Source organism: Sitodiplosis mosellana, unplaced genomic scaffold, assembly GCF_009176505.1.
Source record: "Sitodiplosis mosellana isolate CC-2019 unplaced genomic scaffold, AAFC_SMos_1.0 Smas_scaffold_6226, whole genome shotgun sequence".
Classification (NCBI taxonomy): domain Eukaryota; kingdom Metazoa; phylum Arthropoda; class Insecta; order Diptera; family Cecidomyiidae; genus Sitodiplosis; species Sitodiplosis mosellana.
In genome coordinates this window covers 1,893,805-1,906,074 of record NW_022601467.1, presented here as the reverse complement: position 1 = coordinate 1,906,074, position 12,270 = coordinate 1,893,805, and the positions used below count along the sequence as shown (strand labels likewise).

General features: G+C 35.7%; 1 protein-coding gene across 3 annotated transcripts in view; it reads left to right on the top strand.

Annotated features, from left to right (window-relative positions):
* The window catches only part of LOC129579096 (nucleolysin TIAR), a 456,813-nt gene that overhangs the window by 87,217 nt on the left and 357,326 nt on the right, over positions 1 to 12,270 (top strand). For all 3 annotated transcript variants that reach the window (XM_055468749.1, XM_055468748.1, XM_055468750.1), the window contains exon 4: positions 10,264 to 10,351. In XM_055468749.1, coding sequence (XP_055324724.1) covers positions 10,264 to 10,351 — 88 coding nt within the window. The remainder of the gene's footprint in view (positions 1 to 10,263; positions 10,352 to 12,270) is intronic.

Genomic DNA, 12,270 nt, shown 5'->3' with positions numbered 1-12,270 from the left:
TAACATCGCTGTTAATAATATGTTATTATCAGCCGATAATAATATCGCAAATTTTCCCATTTTTTATCGCGGTTTTTCACAGTTTCCGCGGAACTGATAAGGGATATCAACTTGGTGTCTTCGGCAAAGTTGTAGTACTTAAGGTCCTCTATCACATTGCCGAAGACAACTATCTCTTATCAGTTGGGCGCAAATCAAAAACATCGGCCTATGGCATGTTTTTTTTTCTCTTATCATCCTTCGCGTTTTCTGCGAAACTCATAGGAGATAAGTGAGAACACGCATTTTGTTGTACAATTGCAATTTTTTGTGTTTTTCGCTAAACTGATAAGAGAAAACGACTTGGCGTCTTCAGCCAATTTATCAAGGGGGAAATCACTCAAAAGTAATACCAAATAGAAAAGTAATACCTCAGTTATTTCTAGTAATACCTCTGGTACTACTTTTGATATTTCTATGAAAATAGTAATACCGAAAAAAAGTAATATCCAAGTAATACCAAGTAATACTGATCAATAGAAGTAATACACCTGGTATTACTTTTGATTTGTACGGAAAGTAATACCAAGTAATACCATTTATGTAAAAGTAATACCTAAGAGTGATTTGCCCCTCGCAATTTATAGTACTCGAGGCCTTCCGCAACTTTGCTTCAGACAGTTCTCACTTATCTCCTATGAGTTTCGCAGAAAACGCGAAGGATGATAAGAAAAAAAAACATGCCATAGGCCGATGTTTTTGATTTGCGCCCAACTGATAAGAGATAGTTGTCTTCGGCAATGTGATAGAGGACCTTGAGTACTACAACTTTGCCGAAGACACCAAGTTGATATCCCTTATCAGTTCCGCGGAAACCGTGAAAAACCGCGATAAAAAATGGGAAAATTTGCGATATTATTATCGGCTGTTAATAACATATTATTAACAGCGATGTTAATAAATATCATCAGAAATGTTAATAATTATTAACATGGATGTTAATAAAATATTATCATGAAAATCATAATAATATAGTATGATCATACTATCGGTATTAACAACTGATACGTTATTAACATCGCCTGTTAATATCGCTATTACTTACTAGTTAATACCAGTTAATACCGGTATTATCATACTAATATATTATTAACATGCGATATTAATAACACCGATAGTATGATCATACTATATTATTATGATTTTCATGATAATATTTTATTAACATCCATGTTAATAATTATTAACATTTCTGATGATATTTATTAACATCGCTGTTAATAATATGTTATTATCAGCCGATAATAATATCGCAAATTTTCCCATTTTTTATCGCGGTTTTTCACAGTTTCCGCGGAACTGATAAGGGATATCAACTTGGTGTCTTCGGCAAAGTTGTAGTACTTAAGGTCCTCTATCACATTGCCGAAGACAACTATCTCTTATCAGTTGGGCGCAAATCAAAAACATCGGCCTATGGCATGTTTTTTTTTCTCTTATCATCCTTCGCGTTTTCTGCGAAACTCATAGGAGATAAGTGAGAACACGCATTTTGTTGTACAATTGCAATTTTTTGTGTTTTTCGCTAAACTGATAAGAGAAAACGACTTGGCGTCTTCAGCCAATTTATCAAGGGGGAAATCACTCAAAAGTAATACCAAATAGAAAAGTAATACCTCAGTTATTTCTAGTAATACCTCTGGTACTACTTTTGATATTTCTATGAAAATAGTAATACCGAAAAAAAGTAATATCCAAGTAATACCAAGTAATACTGATCAATAGAAGTAATACACCTGGTATTACTTTTGATTTGTACGGAAAGTAATACCAAGTAATACCATTTATGTAAAAGTAATACCTAAGAGTGATTTGCCCCTCGCAATTTATAGTACTCGAGGCCTTCCGCAACTTTGCTTCAGACAGTTCTCACTTATCTCCTATGAGTTTCGCAGAAAACGCGAAGGATGATAAGAAAAAAAAACATGCCATAGGCCGATGTTTTTGATTTGCGCCCAACTGATAAGAGATAGTTGTCTTCGGCAATGTGATAGAGGACCTTGAGTACTACAACTTTGCCGAAGACACCAAGTTGATATCCCTTATCAGTTCCGCGGAAACCGTGAAAAACCGCGATAAAAAATGGGAAAATTTGCGATATTATTATCGGCTGTTAATAACATATTATTAACAGCGATGTTAATAAATATCATCAGAAATGTTAATAATTATTAACATGGATGTTAATAAAATATTATCATGAAAATCATAATAATATAGTATGATCATACTATCGGTATTAACAACTGATACGTTATTAACATCGCCTGTTAATATCGCTATTACTTACTAGTTAATACCAGTTAATACCGGTATTATCATACTAATATATTATTAACATGCGATGTTAATACTGATCGTATAATTAATAATATATTATTACCTGTGCAGCTATACCCTTCCGCTCTCCTTTTCTCACTCTCTTCGGCCGACTGAAATGCACAGAGATGTCTTCTGTGGTTTTGTCTTTTCTCTCTCTGGTTTTGGTTCGTCTAGAGCTCTTTTACATTTCTTTTATTGAGTCCGGAACGTACATAAATAACTTCCAAAACCATTTTCCACACATACTCTCCCCCTCTCATTCACTCCGGCACATCTCCCTTGGAATGTGATAAAAACCACACAAAAACACACAATAACGCACTGGGCGAGATAGAGCTGAGGAGAGAAAAAAAAATAGATGAAACAAAATGGAAAAAAAATGCCTGGAAATATATTTGCGTTCGCAAACGTGACTTGATACTTATTTATGGGTAAATCAAGTAAAATAAAGTATGAAGGAATGAAAACAGGAACGTAGCTACAAAATACGCAATACACAGATCGAATAAAAAAAATGGAGATGAAGTTATTAGCAATCATTTGAAAATGTTGCAATAAAATTGAGAGACAAGACATTCGTCGTAATTTTCTTCTGCGAAAATCATTCGCTCTCTATTTCTTTCTCTTTCGTTCTGCCAATTTTTTTCCTCTCTTCCTTTTGCTCTGCTCTCTCTCTCTTCCTCCCTCCCTCTCTCTCTCGCTCTACCTCGCTGAGAAAAATCGAAAACGATGTAAAACAAAATGGCACAAAAATAGAACAACTAATTCGAAAAAATTACTTCCGTATCGTATTCTTTCCACTTGCATTCACAGCTAATATTCCATCGCCCCCGGCACCCGCAAAACACATCATGTGTATTCCGCTGAGGCGGAATAGATTCATAAATATTCGTATTTATTATGGGATGGTATTACGACAATACACACATTTCATCAGATTTAATACACTTTTCTTATTTTTCAATTTCACGAAAATACAATTAACCCGATATAAATGTCTGGTATGCATGTTCGATGCCTTCGCCTGCGATTGGCTACACCAATTTTTGCTTCGACATTTAGCAACTTGAAGCAATGTCATGGATTGCAACACAGTTACAGTAACGTTAAAACCATTTCATCGTCATCGTCATCGTTAATGGCATTACATTTATCAATCATCAATTTGTACTTTGTTGATAATAAAATATTACATTAAATCCGCATCGAATACTTTAAGTTGAACGGAAATTACGTTTCTGCATGACTAACACTTAAATTTATCTTAGTTTTCTCATTTTTTTACTCTCTCTCTCCTTCTCGTTGCCGTTTGCTTTGCTCTACCATCGATACTTTTGTCATTAGATTCATATACAATATACGATTTTCGTTGTACAAGTCGAAGATAGAGAATGAATTGCGCAGTGACTTAGTTTTGTTACATTCACAGAGATAGATAGTGTAATGAAATCGGCGAAAAGCGATGATATCTTAGTGGATAAGTCTCGGTTATTTTTCGAGTGAAAGAATTCAAGTTGATGAGAAATGGCCCTCAAGAAGAACGCGAAATTCGCTGATCGCTTTTTGGAGAGAGAGAGAGAGAGAGAGAGAGAGAGAGAGAGAAATGCCAAGTCATTTCAAAACTATTCGCAGTCGTACTTTTATTTGCATATCTATGTGTCTTTTTTTCTTTCTCTCGATTCGAGTCGAGATGTGATTGTAGTAGCATTTATAATTGCCAAAATCCAAATAAAATATTAGGAATGTTTGATTTCCGGTGGAAAAGTTTCGATGAACGGGTGCGCAAGCAGCGTAGAAAATGTGATTGTTTCACATTTAATGGCCTTTTTCGGTTCGTGGAACGATTGAGCGAATCCCCGCTCCAGCATAAGACATTCTACATCGGAAATTAAAAGTCGAAAACTATTAAGAGACTTTTTTTTATTATTTATTTGAGTTGGATGATAAACGCGGCCATTACGTACAATATAATACATCGATGTGATGACGTACTACATACATCATACAAAGCAATATTTTTCAATTGAACGGTTACCACAATCGATGTGTGTGTTTGTTTCAGTTTGATTTCCCAATCAAGAAAAGTTGATTGAACGTAGAGAAGATGATGCATCAAATAAAAAATTCGGATTCAATCGGATAGAATTGGCCTGAAAATAGAGAGAAACAATGCAATTTGACGATTAAATTATCAAAAACTTGTTTGAATGTTAGTTGAATGTAATCTGCCTAACTTTAGTTTCTTCTAGAAAATAGCTGTTCAACCCATTATGAAAGTAAAACGTTTATTTAGACACGTTAACTTGTTACAATTTTTCGGTGAAATGTTTAATTTTCATTGCGGAACAACAAACTACGGTGATGGTGGCAAAAACTGAAGCGGCTGGCTTGGAATGAAACAAAACATAATAGAAAACCTCTTCGGATAATTGTTTTGTGTTACTCTCTTTTTGTTGATGTTATTTTTTTTGTGTTGTTTTACTTTTGATGTCTGAATGTTTGTACAGAAAAAAAGGGAGAACATTCGCATTTTCATGGTTTCTATAGTTTTTCTATTGCCATGAAATTGTTGTTTCCAGTCAATTTTCACATTGTTCAATGTTCACATTGAACATCCGCTCGTTTTGTTTTTGACTTTAGTTTAGTTTTGTTGTGAGCTCTTTGCCACGCTCTTTCTCTCTCTCTCTCTCTCTCTCCCAATTCTACCATCGCCGAAATGAAAGTAAATTCTATAGTTGCTGTTTGATCGTTGGAATGTATAGACGAAAGCATAGTCATGCAGATGGTAATTTTCGGCTGAATTCGTCAGTTTTATTTACATAAAAAGTGTATGTGTTCAATGTGAAGTTGCGTTTGAGACATGCATGTCTGCTGGCTGAACCGTATTTTTGGCGGCGTCTCAGCAACGGTATCATAAACTTGAACTGCAGAATAGAGAACATACTTAAACCAAACATAAAAATTCGCGTTTTGTCAACAAACATCCTCTGACTCGATACATACATTTCGCTTTCCGATGCACGATGTCTGAAATTGCGCTCGCAGTATATGGCATAACACTGTTGAAGCTACTGTGCACACACACTTTTGATGAATATTATGAGCGCAACACTTTTATTGAAAGGTATTTTCGCAATGGAGTTAGCTATTGTAAATATTTACTTCTATTGTTTGGCATCTTAAATAATACCGTTAATCTTTTCCGTTGCCCTGTATATATCTACAGGGTAAGACAATTGAAATGATTCTACACTAAAAATGAATATTATATTTACGATGCCATTCATATAGATGCATTAGTAATTTTGCATCGTATTTGACTACGAATTGGCTTTGAGTGTTTAACAAAACTCTATAACTTTTATATTTCTTGACTTACATTATTGTTCTAAAGGCAAAAAATGTAGAAAAATATTCAAAATCTTAGAACCACCTTTCAGATTTCAATTTCAGTCCACGTCTTTGGATTCTCCTTTTTTCGAATGAGCTCCAAAAAGAATTTTTTTACCAACGCATGGCTTTGCCCCCCCCCCCCCCCCCCGATATGGGTTAGATAAAATTATTTTATTAGACATTTTTGGAACTACTCTTGCTTGGTTTACATTTTCAGAGTTCCAATTTAATCATATAAAAACTATAGAGTTTGATTTCAGTACCAATTCAATTGCGCCACCCTGTATGGTGGGTTCAGAGAAAGAGAAAAAGCGTAGAGAAAAACGATGAAAGAGAACTAAGGTGAAGAAAGGAGAGTTCAGCTTGCAGCTATTAAACAAATGCAAAATTCGGCACAAACATAATAAAGAAGTCTAGCATGCATGAGTGCATGATAATGCATCGCACAATTTGAGCTACGTAAAGTAGTCGGATAGTATGGAACAATCGACAAACAGCAAACAGTCTTGCCTATGAGTTCTCGAAGCGTTGAATGCACAAAAAAGAAGAAGACGACGACGACGACGACGATGAACAACAAAAACGAAACAAATATGTGAACTTCAAAGCAAATAACTAATCATATACACTGCACGGAAAGTACAGAGCACCGAAAATGCAAACAGCATTGCAATGCAGCAACTTGGACGGTATCAAATGTAATGTGTGCACTGTGCAGGACTATGCATGTTCTGCCCGCAAATGTGTGCTATTTGTTTACAGTGCACCGCGTGGCTGTAACAAATTGATTATTGAAATGAATGTGTCCATAAAAAACAATACACATACAAATATACACCCATTTTAATGATTGCATTCCCTTTCGACGTATATTTTCTTGTTATTTTCTTCCTCGGCCATGCTGTAGTCGCCAAAAAGCCGAAACCATCGCTTCAATTAAACACTTTTGTCTCGCTCTGTCCGCAAATTCTCTGCTCGTTCGCCACACCAGAATATCCTTCAGACTCTGACCGTGGCCAAACTTCGCCAAATGCAATGTATTTTTGTATGGAAATTACATTGAAACACTTTAACTGGGTTTTATTCGTTTGTTTAAAGTTCGTCATTAACATTAAATAATAGAACCTTGGAAAATAGAATTAGCATCGTATTTTTTGCATTGTTGTTCATGTCTACTAGTTTATTACATGTTATTATATTGCGTGAGCTAGTTTATCTGAAGAGAAACATCTAGAGAGAAAGAGTGAGTGAGAGAGAGAAAGGGAGACAGAGAATGTGTGCGACTAGTCGAAAAACGCGCACACAGACGATTTAACGAATCATACGTTTTAGATTACAAATTCTAACAATGGTTTTAAAGGCATAAACATTTATTTCTCGAAAAATCCCCTTTATCCTTCATCTCTGCAATTGGAGTCTTGAATTTGATAATTTTCGAAACGTTTTTTTCGCTCTCTCTCTCTCTCTCTCTCTCTCTCTTATTCTCTTTCTCCCCCTACTCAACATTCTCAAATCGTTCTGTGTTCATTTCATTTCTTTTGCTTTTGGTGGATGTTCATTTTATTTATGTATAACTGGCTTTTGTCCAACATTTTATAGCCGACTGTCTCAGAATATGGGAGCAGATACACGAAAAATAAAAATCCGTTAAAGATGAAGAAGCAGTCGACAAACGGCAGAGAGAACAAAAATTCAACGAAAATATTTATTACTGACATTAATTTATATATGTATTTCGCCAGTGCGAAATAAAAAAAGAGACAGAGCCGACAAAAAGTCCAAAATGGGGATGCTTGTGCTCATGCATTCGCCCGGCTACTGGTCATCTCGCGATCTTTCGCCAGCTCCATGGAACCAAGACACAGCCGCTGTAACAGTGGCAGCAGCAATGCAAAAGACACACTGCACTAAGCACGTAGACCAATCTGTAAAACCATTGTTGAGATAGCCGTCTATAAAGATTCAATTTGCTTCGCATTGTAGCGAGACCGTTGCAGGGAATAGGCGCATACATCTAACCAAAAAGCTTATGATAAAAATATGGAATAAAATGTTTTGCGCTTTGTCAATATCAAGGCATTCAATATAATTTAAGATCTCTGTGTGAAACTGCACTGCACTGGAGCCCAACCGAATCGAGCCGAGCTGAGCTGAACATTTCAGTATTGGCGGTCTATTCAATGCAAGCGACAAACCAACGATACACACACACACACTAACATACTGATTCAGACAATGATAACCTTGGAATACGAAATATACAATTTGCTCAGCGCCTGACTTTTTACACTACAGTCGTTTTCTCCCCATTACATTTCGGTTACGTTGTCATGTTCGCTGCACAATTTATAGCCGTATGTGTGGATTGTCTATGCGAATCTATTTAAAACAGAGGGTGAAGAGGAAGAAGAGGAGATAAAGAGAGAGAGAGAGAGAGAAAGAAAAAAACATGCCCTGTGCTTTAAATTATGAGACGTACTACTGGAGACCGATTAAATGGCTTTCATCATAGCACATTATAGTGAAAATTCGATTAGCCGTAGACGAAAAAATGCCTTTATTTTACAAATCATCTTGAAACTCAGCACTATTTCTGTGTCAGCCAATATAGCCTGTAAGAATGATTTGCTCACAATGCAAACCACAGTGGTCAATTTCGAATCTGTGATGATGATGATGATGATTTTTTTTTTTTATATTTTTAAACTCCATCAGGCAGAAGTCTCTGGTTACTCAGTGTCGAGTGTCCGATTGTGGTTGAGCTTTTATTGCGAATGTTATTAAAATCCATATGGAAAAATTAGTTGGCTTGATATTTTGCAAATCATATGTAACGAGACGAGAGACTTTTGCAGCAAGCTCAATGGGAAAACCGAAAAAAGGGTTTTGTATGTGAGCTGTGAGCTTTGAATAGGACTGCAATGCTAAAAAGGAAAATGCTGAATGCCCAGGCGACACATTAAAACATTTTATATTTTGTAAACAATCTCAATTCAAATGACCACAATGGTCATATTCTCTGAGCACGTATAACAAATGACGTCCATTTTCGAAGCGACCTCAAGAAAGATGTGATACGGAAAAGTCGACAGCAATCAGGCGTTGTATGCATGAACGAAACCAAAAAAAAAACGAACTGATACAATTTCAACAAGAGAATTCCTCGCTCGCACCCGATTGTACCGTACAAAAAGATTCGACTACTTGTCAAGTGTGCTGGGGTAATCGATCGTTGCCCTGGATGAATTTCTTGAAACGAATGTACGGACGGTGATGGTTCAAATAATGTTCAGAATTTAAGGAACACACCGTAGTGATGAAATGATCCTTTGCATAACCAACACCGCAATCAATGTGAAATGGTGGTATGTGTGTGTGTGTGTGTGTGAGTGTTTCACATGGAACGATGGGTGCACCCATCGGCTGATGAAGATGTTATTCGCCATTCGCTAATATTATGTTTCTATTAATTTGGATGATGGTTTGGCTGTTTCAATGTGTTTGGGTTTCCTTTGATAATTATACCGTTACGAAATGGTCACTTTGCGTTACTGAAGCACCCGTGGCGATATTCACGACGCACTTTGTCCATCAAACTGAAAGTTGAAAAGAACCCAAAGCCAAAGAGTGCCCAAGTGAAATATGACATAAATATGAAGTGTGTCTGTGTGAGTGAGTGAGAGAGAGAATTTCCCTTTTTGCGGGGCCATTGTTAAAATGGTGAGTATGTTAAAGTTGTCCTCTGCATTATCATACCGTTATGTACCGCACCGTACCGAAACGTCACTCGGACCAAGCCAAACCAAGCGGGCACAACAAAACACACTCACACATAAAATACTAATTTATGTTACTGCACAATGGATAAAATTTAACTGTTTTGTCCTAAAATAACAATATATTATAATTTTAATTTTAATTTCAATCTACACCGAATCGGTGTTGCAATGTGCGTGCGAATGTGCTTCTGTGTGGAAGCCGCATTTGTGCTATGTTGTATGTGAGTGTTGAAAGCCATTCATTGTTTGCCCAACTTCGCCTGTGCCTGTTTCAAATGTATAGCATAATATCCTTTGGCATTTGCTGGATCAAACACAAACAACATATCATAAAAATGTTCATTGCTTTTTCGCCTGAAAACTGTTATGTGTGCCCCTTTCTTCTTTCATTCCTCTCTCTGCCTCTCTCTCTCTCCCTTCATATTCGCCGTATTTCGGAAATGGTCCATTATATGTGCGTTCATTGTTCATACGACGAATGGAATTTTAATGAAATTCCTCAACTATTTCAACATTCACTTCATTTGTATGATTACAAACACATCTTTTTGCAATTTTGCTTTTCAAGCCTTTTGAATTAACCTAAGTGATGGTTTTTGTTTTGAACAAGCCGTTATTGCTGTGTGGCGGTCTCTCTCTTCCTCTCTCTCTATCTTAGTTTTTAAATATCAATTCCCTTCTTTTTGTTCATTCTCAAAGTAAAATCTATTTTGAATTGTTCGAATTCTAGGACGGGAAATGCGCTTTGATGAAGAGCACAACAGTAAACCAACCGATATCCACACCACAAACTATCAACGCAAAGTTGGACACAAGCAGTAAGTACAAATTAATGCGCTTTTACCAAAAACATCATTTTTTCACTCTCTCTCTCTCTTTCTCACTTACGCCAAAATATAATAACTGAAGTGCTGCAAACTGAAGAGCAGGGAAATTTTTGAATTTCAACCGTTTGCATTACGTTAAAAATAATCGACCATGAACTTTTGTGCAATCATTTAACTGTAAATTCAGCATTAAATTTTTCGAAAAGCCACTTCCTTTAAACGATTTTTATTTTTATTTTTGAAAAATATATGGTTAAGCAGGAAGAGTAATTGTATGCCAACCGAAATAAAATGAATCATTGGCTCCACAACCAACCGAGAGAGAGAAAGAGAGAGAAAAAAATTTATCTTTATTTACTGGTCACAATGGAGTACATTGTTATTTTCTGATTTAACCAACGAACAATCTCACTTTCCGCTGATTGGGCAAAGCAGTGTAACTGATCGAAACAGAACAAGAAAAAAACATGCACCAGGCCATTTATTTCGGGAAAGAATTTGAACAAGAGTTTTATGGTGTTTTTATTATCTAAGAGGGAAAAAAGAAGTTTTATTTTGAAATAAAAAAAAGATAGTCATTTAAAATGCAACTTTAAAGCCTTTGATAATCTTGATCCATCAGAGCTAGTGTGACAGATCCCTTTACATATGGTACGCATTGCGTAATCTCCGACCATTTTGTCTCAGGCCATTTACCTTTAGTGAATTGGAAAATGTGTACAGTTATTATTACTTGTCCATATTGTCGAATATTTTTTGTTCCCTGCACTTTCCACTCAATGTGTACAAAAGCATCGTTCTTCGTTCATTTTCGTTTACAGAAGGAATTAACGATTGTATTTATTCTTTTATTTTTAAAACCATTTCGTTTGAAAAAAAAAATTACGCAAATCTCTTTGAATAACCGAGAAAAAAACTCTCATGAAACTGTTGTTTTTTCAATCGCAGTTTTTTGTACCTAGTACTTTTTATTTGTCTTGTTGTTTATAACTTATATACACAACACATTACATAGACAACTGAACAGCGTAAAATACAAAAAGCTGAACAATAATGTTTTGTATAATTTTCATCTTTCTGTCGTCAATTAGTGCAGTTCCGGATGATTTAGTCGAGTTTTGGCGCGGGGAGCGCTCTAGAATGCCATATAATTCATGCAAGCGTTCGTGTATGTGATCCGTCACTAGGATTAGATTAAAACTCAGTTTTCAGTTTCCATGCGAATGGCGTGAGTTCAGTTTGTTTGCTTTTTTTTCTCTTTTTTTTAACCCTTGAATCACAACCGATCGCTGATCATGATTGACCGATTTTTTTTCTCGATATAATAAATGTCCATATAGAATAACATAAAGTACAAAGCTACTATTACTTTTATGCATATCCACTATGTACGTAAAAAATTGTAATCAACCGAAAAAATTGTACTCAGAAACCATTCTATTTATCCGTTTTCGATGCTAACGATAGTAATAGTGATGTGTAGTGTGTTGTATTCAAAAATTTGTCATTTCAAACAAGAGTAAAAAATAAAATCTCCAAATGCCTTAGAAAGCATTCAATCTTGTGTGCTTTTGGAAATACCACCCTGGTAATTACGGTGACGCTACAAAAATGTCATATTTACATCGAACGTTTATTAAAATCGGTCCTTTTCGAGCGTTTTCATCATGTTAAGCTGCTATTATTCAATGAAAATCGTAGAAATCACGAAACCAATTTTAGAACACGAAATTAGCCAAAATTCGTCTGCAGGACATTTCATTCATGAAATAGAAGAAAAAACCGAAAAAAATCATGTTTTGCCCCTTTTTTCACAGACTTGCTAAAAAAATCCAATATTTCCTCCTGAAGAGCAACTAGTCGATAGACGACAAATTTGCACGCATTTACAAATACGGTTGACCAAATGC